Raw genomic sequence first — 16123 nt, forward strand, 5'->3', positions numbered from 1 at the left:
ATTATGCATAATCCGTGTGTGCACGCCATATCAGATGGGGAGCTATCGCGGTTTTCCTGACGTCGCGTGACAGACAGGTGAAGTGGGAGTGGTCCAAAAAAGTTTTTCGCCAATCGCGGTGGGTCGATTGCACAATTGGAATAGGACTGTTTAGAATAGTTTTACGTTGTAGCGCCTCACGTTTCTAGCTTCCGGAAACTGCTTCCGGTAACCCAAGTGCATCAGATACAGTTAGACAAAAGTAAATGTGCGTGTTTACAGGAGGTATTCAGAGACCTCGATTGGGAAGAATTGGGAATATTCGCTGATGATATTGCCTTGCTTAGTAACTCAGGGGACCCACTGCAATGCATGCTCACTGACCTGGACAGGAAAAGCAGAAGGGAGGGTCTAAAATTAATCTGCAGAAAACTAAAGTAATGTTTAACAGCCTCGGAAGAGAACAGCAGTTTACGATAGGCAACGAGGCACTGGAAGTAGTAAGGGAATACATCGACTTAGGACAGGTAGTGACCGCGGATCCGGATCATGAGACTGAAATAATCAGAAGAATGTGAATGGGCTGGGGTGCGTTTACAGGCATTCTCAGATCATGAACAGCAGGTTGCCATTACCCTCAAGAGAAGAGTGTATAACAGCTGTGTCTTGCCAGTACTCACGTACGGGGCAGAAACCTGGAGGCTTACGAAAAGGGTTCTACTTAAATTGAGGACGACGCAACGAACTACGGAAAGAAGAATGAGAGGTGTAACGTTAAGGAATAAGGAAAAAACCGATTGGGCGAGGGGAACAAACGCGAGTTAATGACATCTTAGTTGAAATCAAGCAAAAGAAATGGGCATGGGCAGGACATGTAATGAGGAGGGAAGATAACCGATGGTCATTAAGGGATACGGGTTGGCTTACAAGGGAAGGAAAGCGTAGCACCGGGCGGCAGAAAGTTAGGTGGGCGGATGAGGTTGAGAAGTTTGCAGAGAGGAGGAGGAGAGGAGGAGGAGAAACATTTATTAAAAAGAAAGGACAAGCAGGTGTCTTTCTGCTTGTGCGGGAGGCGCCCTTAGTCCAGGGCTCCTGCGGCTCTTGCTGTCTCCCGGGCCCGCCGCACCAGTTGCTGCTGGTTACGAGGGTCCGAACTAGTCAGCACGGCCTCCCACTGCTCGGGTGTGGGGTTGGGTATTTGCGGGGCCGCCTTCACGTTGGGGCACGCCCATGTGGTGTGATATAGGGAGGCGTAATCATTACAAAAAGGACATTTGTATGAATATAGTGTAGGGTGTATTGCGTGTAGTCTGCTTAGATGGGGGTATGTGTTGGTTTGTAGTTGTCGCCATGTTACGGTGTCTTCACGTGAGAGGGTCTTGTGTGGAGGCGGGTATAGTCGTCTGTTCAATCTGTGGTGTTGTAGTATGGCGTTGTATTGTAAAGGTACGGGCTCCATGGAGGCGGCCGTATCCCTCTCTTGTGGCGCCCGGGAGGCATGAGCTCGGGGCTACAGCGTGCGCACGCTGATTTCCACGGAGGGACTCGTGTCCTGGAGTCCACACTATTTCAACGTCCGGCAATTGGGAGGCCTGTTTGAGGAGTCGGTGGGCGATTGAAGATATTCTGCCTCTCGCGTAGCTACGGCAAGCTGCCTGGGAGTCAGTGATGATTTTGACGTACTCGTTGGTCGGACTAGAGGTGATGGCCAAGGCGATGGCTGTCTCCTCCGCTACGAGGGCGCTGGCAGTGCGGACCGTCATCGAGACCACCTCTTGTAGGTTACAGTCGACAACGCTGGCCGTCATGGCTGCCTTTTGGGGGTACTGCGCGGCATCTGTGTATAGTGTGGTGGGGAGACTGCCATATTTTGTCTGTAGAGTTCTTGTGCGAGCTTGGCGACGATCGGCATGATGTTCCGGGTGCATGCTTCTGGGGATAGGGGCTACCTTGATGTGTTCCCGGAAGTTGGGGGCCAGATGAATTGCTTGTTCGTGGCCTTTGCCGTGTGTGGGGTAGCCTAGGCGCGCTAGGACTGTCCTTCCTGTTGGTGTGAGGGCTAGTCGTTCTCGTTGGCTTGTGAGGTGGGCGTCTATAATTTCTCTTATAGTATTATGGACTCCTAGGGCTTCAAGCTTGAGTGTCGCTGTTCCTGGTGGTAGGCCGAGCGCTTGCTTGTAGGCTTTCCGAAGAAGTACGTCTAATTGATCAAGTTCCTTGGGAGTGAGGGGCAAGTACGGGGCAGCGTAGGCAATGCGGCTGATTATCAGGACCCGGACGAGCTGTATTATGTCGTCTTCTTTCAGTCCGTATTGTTTGGTGGTGATACGGCTGACCATTCGCATGATTTGGAAGGTGGTCTGCTTGAGACGTTGGATGGTGTATGCGCCTCCGCCGTCCTGTTGTATGTGGAGTCCGAGAATGCGGACGCGGTTTACTGTGGGTATTTCTTTGTCGTCGAGGGTGAGTGTGATTTGGGGTAGTTCAGTGAGTTTTCTTCGTGATTTCTGTCGAACGACTAATAGTTCTGACTTCTCGGGAGAGCACCGGAGACCACTTGTTTTTGCATATTGCTGGACGGCGTCGGTCGCTTGTTGAAGGGCTTCTTGTTTCTCTCCTTCGGAACCAGTGGTGGTCCAGATAGTGATGTCATCGGCGTATATTGCATGCCTGATTCCTGGTATTGCGTTGAGTTTCTCAGGTAATTTCATCATAGCAATATTGAAAAGGGTAGGTGATAGAACGGCACCTTGTGGGGTTCCTTTGTTGCGAGTAGGTAACGTCGGGGTTCTGAGTGAGCCAATGCCTATTGTGGCCATGCGGTTGCTTAGAAAGGCGCGTATATAATTGTAAGTATTACGACCACAGTTCGTGAGGCTTAGGTTTGTAAGGATGGTATGGTGAGCCACATTGTCAAAAGCGCCTTTGAGATCGAGTGCTAAAATCGCTCCGGTGTTGTGCGGTGAGATGTGTTCAAGGACTTGTTCCTTCAGCTGAAGAAGGATGTCGTGGGTAGAAAGGTGGGGCCGGAACCCGAACATTGTGTCGGGAAAGAGGTCGCTGGATTCTAGGTAAGGTTGAAGCCGGTTCAGAATGACATGTTCCAGAAGCTTGCCTAGGCATGAGGTCAGTGAGATTGGTCTCATATTTTTAAGCTGGAGAGTTTGCCTGGCTTCGGAATGAGTATGATGTCCGCGTGCTTCCAGTCTGCTGGTAGCGTACCCGCTGCCCAGTGATGATTAAAGAGGTCAGTAAGAGATTGAATGGTGCCATCATCCAGATTGCGCAGGAGCTTGTTATTTATTTTGTCCTTTCCTGGGGTGGTGTTTCGTGTGAGTGCATGGAGTGCTTGTTGCACCTCAGTGATGGTGATCGGCTTGTCGAGGTCGTAATTGTCGCTCCCGCTGTAGGTTGGAGGTTGTCCTTGTGCGGGTTCGAAATCGCCTATGTACCGCGCCCGCAACTCCTCCAGGATTTCGTCATCAGAACCCGGATGGTTGTGCAGGATACGTTGAATTGTTTGCTGGCTAATTGCCTTGCTTTGTGTGGGGTCAAGAAGATGGCGTAGCAGCGACCATGTTTTGGCCGTGCTAAGATTACCCTGCAACTTGTTGCATAGTTGTCGCCAGTTGTGACGGGTGAGCTCCTCAGCATAACATTCCGCGGTTGCCGTGAGTTTCGCTATACGTAGTTTCAATTTAGGATTATGTTTTTGGCGCTTCCATCTCCTAACAAGGCCTCGACGTGCTTCCCAGAGATGAAGAAGGTGCGGGTCTACGGCCGGTATGTCTGTGGTGAGTGTGATCTGTCTTGAATGTCTGGCTACGTCTTGTTGGAGCTATCGTACCCACTGCTCGAGATCCGTAATACTGGTTGAGGAGTCATCCGCTCGCTCTTTGCGAAAAGCTGTCCAATCTGTGAGTGTTGTCTTTTTTATCGAGTGTCGTGCATGCGTAACGTTCAATGTGGTGGCAAGTATGCAGTGGTCACTGCCCAGAGTTTCCTCCGTGTTGTGCCAGGAAGCTTGCTGTATCCCTTTAGTGAGGGTGAGGTCAGGGCATGTATCTCGGGAGACGCTGTTTCCTAGACGTGTGGGGTATGCGGGGTCTGTGAGGATGGTGAGACGGTGCTGCTGTATCGTGTACTGGAGTGCAGTACCTTTTGATGTGGCTGTCGTGTAGCCCCATGCCTGGTGAGCCGCGTTGAAGTCGCCTACAATCAGCAGACTATTATTTTTGGCTATGCCAATCGCTTTAGTCATCAAGTAGTCGAACTTGGCCTGCTTCTGCTTGGGTGGGCTGTATATATTCAGTATGAAAAGGCTCTTTCGGCCTCGTTGGAGCGGCAGGATCTCAATTAGGTTATGATCGACATCACTGCCGTCTATAGCGTGTTGTGTGGTTGTGAGCGTTTTAGCTGTAAGTGTGGCCACGCGGCTGTCAGGCGTGGTGGTATGTGTGTTGTAGCCAGTTTGAGTTGGGTGTGTGCCTGTTTCCTGTAGTGCGATTACGCTTGGTCTCATTTTGGCGTTACTTATGTACTGTCTCAGTGACCCTTGCTTGCGTTTGTAGCTGCGACAATTCCATTGCCAGATTATGAGTGGGTTTTCGTTCCTGTGCTTGGTTTTGCTATTCGTCCTGGCTGACGGGTGGATCGGCAGGGTGTCCCTGCTCTACTTCCTGTTGTACTAGTGTTCTAACTTTCTTGCGTCGGTGATCTTTTGCGAGCCGTGTTTCTTTAATAACACTTGCCAGTTGCTGGATGCTTTGTTGCATTGCTAGGAGCTGCCATTGCAGTACATCAACTTTCTCCTCAACTTGTGCGATTTCTGTCGGTTTTGCTGATTCCGCGAGAATCATCGGTTCAGAACGTTCCGAAGATGATGGCATTGAGGGTGCGGTCATTAGTGTGGAATGCTGAGTGGCAGTACGAGTGGCGTATAGTTCTGCAATCTGCGTGCGAAGTTTGTTGTTTTCTTCATGAAGGCGTTTGTTTTCTTCTCTGATGGCCTTTAGCTCAGCTAGAATTTGCAGTTGAACGTCAGTATTGTTTATGGGTGAAGAATTGTGTAGGGTGGGTGCTGTCTGTAGACGCGATGACAGGGTGTTGTCTTGGTGGGTTGTGTGAGAGAGGAAAAGTCGTGCTGACCAGCTCACCGCTTGTGATCCCGGTACAGCAGGTCCGTTGAGGTTCCGGGTCCCTCCTTGTTGGTTCCGCGAGCAGGAGCGAGACCTGGAGCGGGAACGCCTCCGTTGCTGGTCTGTACGTGACTGAGACTTCGACCGTGAGTAGTCCCGGCGGCTGGTCCTTTGGGATGCTGAAGATGCCTTCTTCAGTCGATCAGGGCACTCCTTGGAAGCCGTAGGATGAGGCCCCTGGCATAAGGCGCACCGGGGGTGATAGGGGTGGTCCTGAGTTGGGTTTCGTGTACCACACTGGGGGCATACGTTTGCTTCTGGAGTTGGGCATACATCGGTCCGGTGGCCGACTTGGTGGCAGATGCGGCAGAAATGCGTGGTTGGTCGGTATGGTTTGCATCGCATTCACTGAAGCCTTGCCAGTGAATGTGATCACTACCGTAGCGGTTTGTCCGAGCATACGGGCATGTAAGATTTCTCGGCCAGGTGCATAGAGTCCGTTAAGGAGGACTTCTGTGGGAGTTCCTGCGGGAATGCCGTGAATGACCCCTTTGACGGAGCTGTCGGGTGCCGCCACGTATGCCGTGACTGCGAATTCTCGACCGCCCAGGTGAATTGTAGTGATGCGACGGATGCTCATAGCTAGCTCTTCGTTTGGTGTGCTAGCAATAGCGATGTTTTGTACTGGGTCAATTCTTACAGTAAGGGTCCGTAAGTTTGCAGGGACAACATGGCCACAATTAGTACATGACCGGGGTAGTTGGAAAAGTATGGAAGAGGCCTTTGCCCTGCAGTGGGCGTAACCAGACTGATGATGATTATGATGATGATGATGACGATGAAATGTGTGTGACAGACAGAGATAGAGAAAAAAAGTTATTTCAATCAGGACTACACGTCCAGAGAAGGCACAGTCATGTAGCTTCGCTAGCCAGACCAAGCATGTTGGCCAGCGTGACCATGCAACTAAGACTTTCTGGTGTGATCACGGTGTCTGGTAACCACTCCTTCAAGTCTTTTGGTAGTCAGTTTGTTCTATAGGATGAAATGCGTTTCTGTGTCACCTGCTCGCTCCTTTCTCCCTCCCAGTAAACATGGGAATTGCGGAGTCAACGCTTGTGCTCCGAGGATTGAAGAACCAAATACATATGCAGAGTCAGCTACGCACAAGATACTGGGTAAATATTTAAACTCATAAAAAAAGGGCTGCAGTCGAACCGTAGTTTAGGAGCTCAAATATATGATCACGATAACAAAAGTGGGTAAAAGATGGGTCGGGCGTTAACACTTGTATTCTATAGCACTATGAAACTTTTCGGTGCCAATGAGCTCCATAATTGCTCTTTCTTGATTATTTTATGTCACTCCAGCTGATCTTTCTATACCTGTCGCTGCAGAGGATGGTGTTGTCTGACTTCAACTACCAACGCGGTGTAGTTCTCGTCGAGGTGCTCGCCGTTTTCTTTCTACTGGGCTCGTTCCTTTCTACTGGTCTTCGAGACCGCATCGTCTTCAAAAGACACGACCACAAGGTAGGAGTAGCGCTGTGAATTAGGCGGAACGTTATTGCCTTGTGTTGTCCAATAGTACGTCTGTGCAAGTGGAGCTTTGTCGGGAAGCAGGAGAATGAGGTCTTGTCTGGCCGTGGTGGCGCTGGATTGTAACAGCGCTCGCATTCAATGACGGCCATAGTTTGGCGTGCCCGCTATTGTTTTAAATGCCTTCATCTCTTATCCGTGTGGTTTGGCTATCTATAGTAAGGGACAACCTGAATGTAAAAGGCTGTGTGTGCGCTGTTCACCCCAAATGCAATGTACATAGATGCTCCTGTCGATTGCGTTCGCTAATTTCCGTGACGACCGCCTTTTCCCCTACTTTAAACGGCTATTTTTCTCGTAGCGGTTTTGTGTGTTTAGAACGGCTATTTTCAGCACAGATCTATCTTTGTGTCATAGTTTCTAGGATGAAACCTGGACGTCTTGTCCAATTTTACGGCTTATCCTGGTATCGATGTTCAGCCAGAGGGGATATTTTCGTTTGAAACAGCGAGCTTTTATTTTCTAATTAGCGTAACATTTAGACTAACAGAGCCAAAATCATCTGTGCTGTGAGCATATGCTCCAGCTGGGTCAGCTTTCTTTCACAGGTGAAGGGCAGACGCAGAACTCCCTTGTTGGTGGGGTTCGTTCTTTGTCACGGATTACATAGTCGGCGACAACCTAAGAGTTACACTCAAGCTCCTCCCGCGCAGTCGCAGTGCACCTCCTTTTCACGTCCGAATGAGAGCCAGGGCAGATGGAATTCGCTTACAGTTTAATGACTTCGCTCTGCTATCGCAAATGCTGGGCTAATTGGAAAATAAGAGCTGGTTGCTTAACGCTAAACTATTCCCTTTGGCTGAGCACGTCCATCGCGAACACCTGCAAAATATGTTACGACAGCATGGTTTCATTCTAAACCCGGTGACGCAAAGAGAAATATTTTGGGAGACATCAGCCGTTTAGCACCGCAAGACCAGTTGAAGTCACGGAAACAAGCGAATCGGATTGTATGGCGCATATGTGCAAATGTTGTTTAAGCTTTGCATCATTCAGATCACTTTCTTTTATTCTTAGTTTGTCACCGACAATAGTTTAGAAATTAACATACAAAAGCCCGGTAGATCGCAACTTTGCTTGCCGATCCTTCATGCATACGTTACCCCACGAATCCGATGCTCGGAGAGAGATACCGCAACATTCTGGAACTCTAGTGGTAAGCAACTTTCTCGAACAAAGGATCCACTAAACAAAGTTCTCCTTAAAGTGGGCTTTCCAGTACGTTCAGCGTGTTATGACGTGCTACCGTGAACGAGAAGTCCCAGTTCGTAGCTGACGCATGGCTGTGAATCATGTATACGACCAAAGGTCAGCATCTTGCCCTTGCATTCTCTCTTTATGCAGTCTAAGGAGCGAGTCCATGACGACACATCTTCGCCGTTCGGCGTCTTCACATGCTGGCCGCTACGCAGGTGAGTACACTTACTTTTAATGCGGTAGCATTAGGAGTGCCAAAGTGGAAAATTGTGTGTTCGTGTCTGAAGGGTTGTAAGCCGGTCGCGTGGTTATATATATATATATATATATATATATATAACACATGCCATCATAAGAAGCCTATGCAACCAAAGACACCAAAGGCAACATTGGGTAATTACTTGTACTTAGTGATTCAGTGAAAGAAATGATGAATTGACGGCATGAAAGCGAATGAAAAAACGTGCAGCAGGCGGAGAACAATCTCACGTCGTCGCATTACGCGTGCGATGCTCTAACCAATTGAGATACTGCGGCGCCGTTTGCTCATCTCATGTTTTTACTAGAACTAACCCTGGGAGTGTTAGCCAGCGCCACCACTCGCAAACCTTTACGGCTGATATCAGTCAGCTGTACTTCGTTCGCTCCTCGAAGAGGCAGGACGTGCATGTGCTACCGCATAACGCTCTGCACTCTGGCGAACGGGTTTAAGACATGGATCCGGGACCTCAAAGAGGTGCGACGTAATGGTAACGCATTTCCGCGGCATTCTTCGCTGAATCACTAGTGCACTTTTTTATTGCCATAGCAATCATAATATAGGGAAACTCGACATTCGTTCGCGCCGCCGTGCTGTGCCGGTATCGACGGCACAAGCGGCGCGCGAAAAGCGTTGCAAGGCCTTCAGAGGGGAGAGAGACGCGCATTGTGTCTTGTTGCAAAAGAAATTCGCAGTTACGCCGGAAAGACGAAGCATTGATTGCGATTGCAAATTAGTGGATAGCTGTAAGAAGTACGCATAGTAGTTTTATAGGCCGTATAAACTTGTATACTTTCACTTACTAACTAAATTAACAATGATAGAATGCGTAAGCGTGACTCAACGAGGCCGTAGAAAAGACACACAGACACAGCACTGTCTTTAAGTGTCTGCTTCTTTCTACGCCCTTGCTCAGTCGCGCTTGCACATTCTATCATGCATTCAAACCAACTAGCCCGTGAACGTGTTATAAATTACCCAGCACGGTGTCACGCGCGAACAGGTCACTATGAACACACATCGCTCGACGACAGCGGAAACTGGTTGTGAAAACGCTGGAGTTACGAATCGCAGCACCAGCAGCCGCAAGCCGTACGAAACTTCGAATGCACAGCGCATACGTAGCTACCGCACTACGTGCACTCTACAAGCATCGCGGATCGCGTTGAAGATGAGGCCCGCGCGAGCGCCCACTTTAGCCATGTCACACACCGCTTTCAAGACACACGAGCGCCGGCAACGCGTCCCTACGGCGTCCGCCAGAGGCATCTACTACGGCGTCCGCGATTCGCGTGACAACGCCGTAGCAGACGCCGCGGCTGTGTCCACTCTGTACGGAGCTGCAGGCGAGGAGGACATCGAGGCACCGTAGCAGCCGCCGGAGAAGAACGCCCCTCCTCCCTCGCCTGAACCTCCCTGCCTCGCGCGCACCAGGAGAGGGCACGCATCCGAGACGCGTTCCTCGCTCGTGACCGCGACATTAGATTGAACCGCATTCTCCAGCTCAGCTTCACACGCTTTCACTCACACGGAGCCTCACGGCGACAGTGACGGCGACGCCGACGCCGACGCCGACGCCGACGGATGAAATCCGCCTGGAGTGTCCATCTAATTGCTATCGAAATAAAACGGCGAAGCCAAGTGCACGCACCTTCACGCTGCGTTTAAGGGTCCGTGCAACGGACCAAGGGATGCGTCGAGCCTTCCGCCGTCGGCACGGTCGTTGTAAGCACAAACACAAAAGCCTTGCCGCAGAGCAGGTGTGTGCATATATCACATCGTGGTGCACACAGCGGTCTGAGCGGTACGTACAGTGCACTTCAAGTTACAAACGCTAATGTTTTTTTTTCCCTTCAGTCTCTTCTCATGCGCCCTCGAGGCGCGACAGCCGCAATGACACTGGTGCCGCTCTGCATCACGACTCCGTTTCGATGTGCCTCCAGGGCAGCGCTAACTATCCTACCACTAACAACGCTAGCTATCGTATTCAGTGCTTCGCCTTGAATTAAACTGCCAGTCTTTTTTTCTTTTATTTATTTTTACACTGTAACGGACCTTGGGCAATGTGTACAGATGAGCGCCTACGCTGTCTGGTAACAAATTTCAAGATTAGCTTTCCCTATTTCGCGCAGAAAAAGAAAAGAGCCAGCACATCCAACGCACGGGTTGGAATCTATATGAGAGAGAGAAAGAGATATTATTTAATGGCAGAAAGGTGGAGAGGTCGGCCTGAATGAAATGCCTCTAGCCTGCTACTCCACACTGGGGAAGGGGTTTGGGGAATAACAGAGGCAAGATGTGAAGTGGAAGGAAGGTGGTGAAGCGAAGCTTAAACAAACCGATTAAGTAAATGCTTTACAACTGACCCCAATGTGCACAATGTTGTGTCCTATACGACGTGTAATGTCTCAGGGAATGGTGACAGCCTAAATGGCGAGTCGGCGAACGCATCCTGCGGAAGGCGTTAATTCGGCGCCTGCACATACGCAAATGTATCTCTTCGACCGCTTTCATTTCCTTTTACGGTATTGTTTTTTACACATCAGTTAACCATAACGATTAATGTCCCCTATGCTTTCCCTCACTTCATTGTCTCTTTCTTCTCATGGTTGTGATTGACCGAAAACAATCGAGTCCGTCGAATCTGCTCGCGATCATTTTCGCTCGCAGCCACCTGGCCAACGTCGTGCTTCGCTCAAAGGCCGTCATGGAGGACCTACCCCTGCTGCCGCACAGATTCAAGTGCGGTCAGCTGCTGCTGCTGTTCAGCGCTCACTTGTCGGTAGGATGGTGAGTTTTCCTCTCAACATCAAATCTCACAGCAGCGTTCCAGCTTCGGCGTGACGGCTGTGTGGAAAGCTCCCCAGGTGAATAACAAGGCAAAAAAAAAAGAACTCACACTTTAAATTATGAGGTTTTACGTGCCAAAACCACTCCCTGATTATGAGGCACACCGTAGTGGAGGACTCCGGAAATTTCGACCACCTGGCATTCGATCCCGCGACCTCGTGCTCAGCAGCCCAACACCATAGCAACTGAGCAACCACGGCGGGTAAGAACTGATACATGTCCCTCGCGCTGTCGTGAATCAACAGCACGCGAAGCGTTTTGCTGGTAGCACGACTATCCAGTACTGTTTCGGGTTACGCAAAGCGTTAAACAGGTAGAATAAGTTGTATGTTTGAGGCCCGTAGCTTTGCGCGCGACGCGAGCACGTGTGCGACGAAGACAACGACGAGAGTCGTGCGACAGCGACGGCATGATTGGTACGCCGGCCTCTCAACGCTAGATTGCGGCATGACAGTGACTGGGTCCCACGTAGATACTGGACGGGGTGTCAGCGACCAAATCACGGACACTGTCGCCATCTGCGACTAAGTGTTATACCAGTCATGCATACCTATGTCTATGTCATCTGATCTACATTACTGACAGCTGCATTGTGTACCTTTTTTCGGTGACCGCCTGTACAAACTTTATACTCCGTTTCAAAGATAAAAGGCTACGTCACAAAAGTCAGTGTGAGTTCCATGACATATCGCATTCGCGACCGATAAATAGGGCGTCGTATACGAAGCACATAGACAGACGTGTGCGTAATCTAAGTGAGTTTAACGTTGCATCCTGCTGTTATGTCACAAACTATGACGTATTTAATAAACGGGAAGTGCCGTAGCGGTGAACCTAGCTAACTATGTAGCATCGAACGAGTGGAGTGGCACGCATACGCAGTGGCCCGAGCGCACTGGTTCGGTTCGCGAACCAAAGCGTAGTGCGTCGCACACTACTAGCACAAAACAGCAGGATGCAACGATAGATTGCGAAAATATATTGCGAAAGTGTTGAGATATTTGTACAGGTATCAGGGACTCAGGGTTGGAAAAGACTAGGAAGCTTGAATTAGAATTGAATTAGATGTCGCATCCGTCTGTCTATGTTTTGCGCACCTATGTCACAAAGTATGTCAGAAAGGCGCACAAAAGATACCGTGTTTGGTGTAACCTTTCGCCCACGGGTGGTAGTTGCGTGGTATGCGAAGTAGTGACTTTTTACAAAGCATTTCAGATCCATAACAACTGCACGGGGAAAACGGGTGGAGGAAGATTTCCGTGCTCGCTCTACTTTCGGACCTTTCGAAGCGTTGCCTGCTATGTATGAAAATTAGTATAGGTGGCCTCCCCAGACACGTAGTGCGCTTGGCTGCTAAAACGACAAAGCGGATGCACCACCGAGGCCGCGCTCAATAGGCCCGTGGCGGAGCGCTATTCGACAGCCGCCATGAATGTCGAGCGCGCGCACACTGTAAGAACATTAGCGCTGCTGCTCATCTGCTGCGCCTACGCTCTTGTCTGAGCAGGAACCGTCAAGCTAGCGTTATATAACATGTTCACCGGGCGCATGCTGCCACCGAGCAAAAAAAAAAAAAAGTTAAATCACCGCAGTCACTCATGTCCCGACGTGTTTTACAGTGAAGCTGTGTATGATTGGGATCCCGGGATGTCTCAGTTTCCGTAACCAAAAAAAAAAAAAAAAAACACACACAATCGATGATAGCGGGAGGCCTGCGCCACTGGGTTCCTTGCAGCATCACCTGAAGGCGCTCGCCGCCGCGCATGCGCGTTAGAAAAATATCAGGTTTCATGTTATTCAATGAAAACAATGAGCAGACAGTGTCAATACAGGGCCAGGAAGTTCCTGGGATAAAAGAATACAAATGCCGTGGCATATTGATAAACGAAGCCAATAGATATGTGGAACGAAAGGGAAAATCATCAACAGCAAAGGGGAAGAGAGATGGGGTCATAATGAAACACAGAGCGCTGCGGGGATACTATAGGTACGCGGTGCGCCGGGATATGTGGAGAGGTGTAAGGGTTCCAGAACTTACATTTGGAAATGCGGTTGCTTACTTGAAGTCAGCGGTACAATCAAAACTCGACGGCAACCAAAGGTCAGTGGGACGCCTCGCATAGGGAGCTCACAGGATGTCTACAAGTGAAAGTGCGCAGGGTGAAAGGGCTGGACAATTGTGAAGTGAGAGAAGCACAGAGTAAATTTTATTTTCCAGAAATGCGGACTAATACGGAAGAAATTAAATAGATTGCGAAAGTTTTGAGATATTTGTGCAGGTATCAGGGACTCAGGGTTGGAAAAGACTAGGAAGCTTACCAACAACTATGCGACTGGTAGAGTAAGTAACATGGAAACAAAGAACGTGAAAAGCAAGAGGCTGAGACAAGCTCGTCGGTGGTGGCAAGGTATAAGGGACCAGCTATAGGTAGCTGCCTAAGAAAAAACAAAGTCAGGAAAGAAGCAATTTGTGATAACTCGAAGGGAAGCTCTCTACTTTTCGAAGCGAGATTAGGATGCCTTAGAACGCGTACTTATAAAGTGAGTTACACCAAGTAAGACGAAGCATGTGCTTGTGGCGGCGAATGTATAGGTAAACGGTGGAACATGTTTTATTAGAATGTGAGCATATGTGCCCAGCTGTCAGTTTAGGCTCATTTGGCGTCCTTGGGTTACCAGTCCGTTATAAAAATCAGCAAGAGGCGATTGGAAGTTTGCTGGCAGAAAAATAGGGATACCACAAACAAGGGGGTGGTACAAAAACAAAATTCCCAATAGTGGTTCAGAAAGTTTAATGCCGGGAATTCTATGTTTTCTTTTGTAAAGATAAGTAGGACATTAGACAAAAAAAAAAGATAACAAGAACTTCGTGGCGCAGCCCACCGCCTCGTTTCAAAAGAGACGCTCATATCATCCAGCTATCCATCCATCCATCCATCCATCCATCCATCCATCCATCCATCCATCCATCCATCCATCCATCCATCCATCCATCCATCCATCCGCGACAGTGGCAATGGGGACAGTGGCTGTGGGGAGAAAAAAATAAAAAAAAAAATAACAAGACAGCTTGCCTTTGCGCATATCGGTTGCCGCAAGCGTCTCCCGGTAAATATTATGGTTACGTAGGCTGCAGTTGTCGAGAAGAGGGAGCTATAGCATACGAAGCAGGGAGTGACGCAACTACATTTTCATACGTAAAAGAAGAACCCGTCTAGCAACAGATTTCATATGTGTTCTGATAGCGCTCTAAGAAGGCCATGTATATAGTTAGGACTCCCGAAGAGCAGCGTGAACACGATGAGCGGTGACGGGAAGGGCAACGTGAATATGCACAACGGCTTCGTGTTCAGGCTCGGCAGGAGGAGGAGGAAAAATTTTATTTGCTCTAATTGGTTAGAAATTAGCGGTGGCAGATGTGGTGAGCCGTCTTCACGGTCTTCTTCCCCATCTGCGCAGGGTCGACGCTCCTATTCCAGGGCACCACTGAGGGTGGCTACTCGGTGAGCGTGCCTTACTAGTCCATGCTGGACTTTCGGGTCGCTGCTGGAGAGCACCCTCTCCCACTGCTCCGCACTCGGGTCTTTTATTTGAAAGAATTGTTGATTCTGAACGCGTCCCCATGATATGTGATATAAGGTGGGCTTGACGCCGCACCAGGGGCAAATGTCGCTATACTGGGTGGGGAACATCTTGCTTAGTGTGTTTAAATTTGGGTAAGTTCCTGTTTGCGGCCTCCTCCGAGTGGTTGCTTCATGCTGATTTAGGCAGGACCCACTTCAAAGCTACGTCACATTGGTCTATCGGTTCAGGTGATACCACCACTTCGCTGGCCAACCACCTTCACAGCGTGCATTGGAGCCCCATTTTTTTCAGACTGCTCCTTTCACACATCGGCGATTTTCTCCTTTCACGCGGCTATGATTTCAATAATGAGGCTTGTGCGATGGCCACAGTTGCTTACTGCCAGCATTTGATGCAGACGACGCTTAATTCTTGAAATGGAACGGGAAAACCCGAACGTTAAGATATTCTCGACCTCGCTTTATTACGAGCAAATAATACGCCTATTTTGTAACTAAAAGAACGCTTTGAATAATAACTTTGTTTTGGAGTGCACCACAGTCGTTCCTAAAGGTGGACGTTCGCAGCACTCCGTAGCTATTCGCACCCGAACGTTTAGCGCTGTGTGTTCTATGAGCATTCTATGTCCCGTCATTATTCCGACATACACTACGATAAATTAGAAGATGAACTATTAACAAGCCCATGTAACTGTCCTCAGAGACTATACAGTATTCGGAATTCAGCTGCAGCGAAGTCGTCGTGTCTTTAGAGTGAGATCTTCAAGCTACACCCGTGTTTAGTGTCAGCTTCTCAAAGAATGGGTGTGTATACTGCTCGTAACTGCGAGTAAGCAGTGCCTGCTCCTAGCCACATTCTTGCTCCAAACGCTGCAGCAAGCACCATTTCGAAAGCCCACGTCTGCCTACCAAGAAAGCGGCAAATAATCTCTGTGCGAATGCTAAGCGTTGAATGCTATTTGTGTTCTGAACTCAATCTTAGCACTAGCCTTGGTCGTTCACCGAAGCGCGTGTGCTGCCGAATATGTATAAAATTAAGTACTCTGAATATTTCAAAATGCGTAAAAAACGACACCACAAGCTTACGAGGAGTTGCAGTCACTTGTGTACGTAACATCATAACATTCTAACAGTCACGGGTGTCGTCTATGTAGTCCTTCTCTCTCGTATTGTTAGTATACTGCGAACCTGTTCTGAGAATCCGAGATCAATACACTGCAGCAATGTGGCATGGCGGCGTAGTACCACAGCAGAGATCAAATACGTTGATAGGAGTATATTTGGTTTATTAGCAAAGTAAAGCGCTAGAATTTTTACATTAGCCGTAGCAAGGGGCGGGGGGGTGGGGGGGGGGAGGAGATACGGCAACTGTCGAATAATCTCGTTGACGTGCGTATACATCTATCTGCTTCATCCCATTATCTTAAAATGGGGCTGAAAACCCCAGATTACAAAAACATGTGCAACTGCAGCAGGCGATATGGCTACTCTAGTGAAAAATAAAGCAAGCACAATTTG

General features: G+C 49.1%; 1 protein-coding gene across 1 annotated transcript in view; it reads left to right on the plus strand.

Annotated features, from left to right (window-relative positions):
- The first annotated feature begins 6511 nt into the window (after nucleotides 1-6511).
- LOC142557112 (ATP-binding cassette sub-family C member 3-like) overlaps nucleotides 6512-16123 on the plus strand; it is a 66660-nt gene continuing 57048 nt past the window's right edge. Inside the window, exons 1-3 of the mRNA XM_075668726.1 lie at nucleotides 6512-6649; nucleotides 8060-8127; nucleotides 10842-10961. Coding sequence (XP_075524841.1) covers nucleotides 6518-6649; nucleotides 8060-8127; nucleotides 10842-10961 — 320 coding nt within the window. The 5' untranslated portion in view covers nucleotides 6512-6517. The remainder of the gene's footprint in view (nucleotides 6650-8059; nucleotides 8128-10841; nucleotides 10962-16123) is intronic.

The sequence above is a fragment of the Dermacentor variabilis genome, chromosome 9, assembly GCF_050947875.1.
Source record: "Dermacentor variabilis isolate Ectoservices chromosome 9, ASM5094787v1, whole genome shotgun sequence".
Taxonomy (NCBI): Eukaryota; Metazoa; Arthropoda; class Arachnida; order Ixodida; family Ixodidae; genus Dermacentor; species Dermacentor variabilis.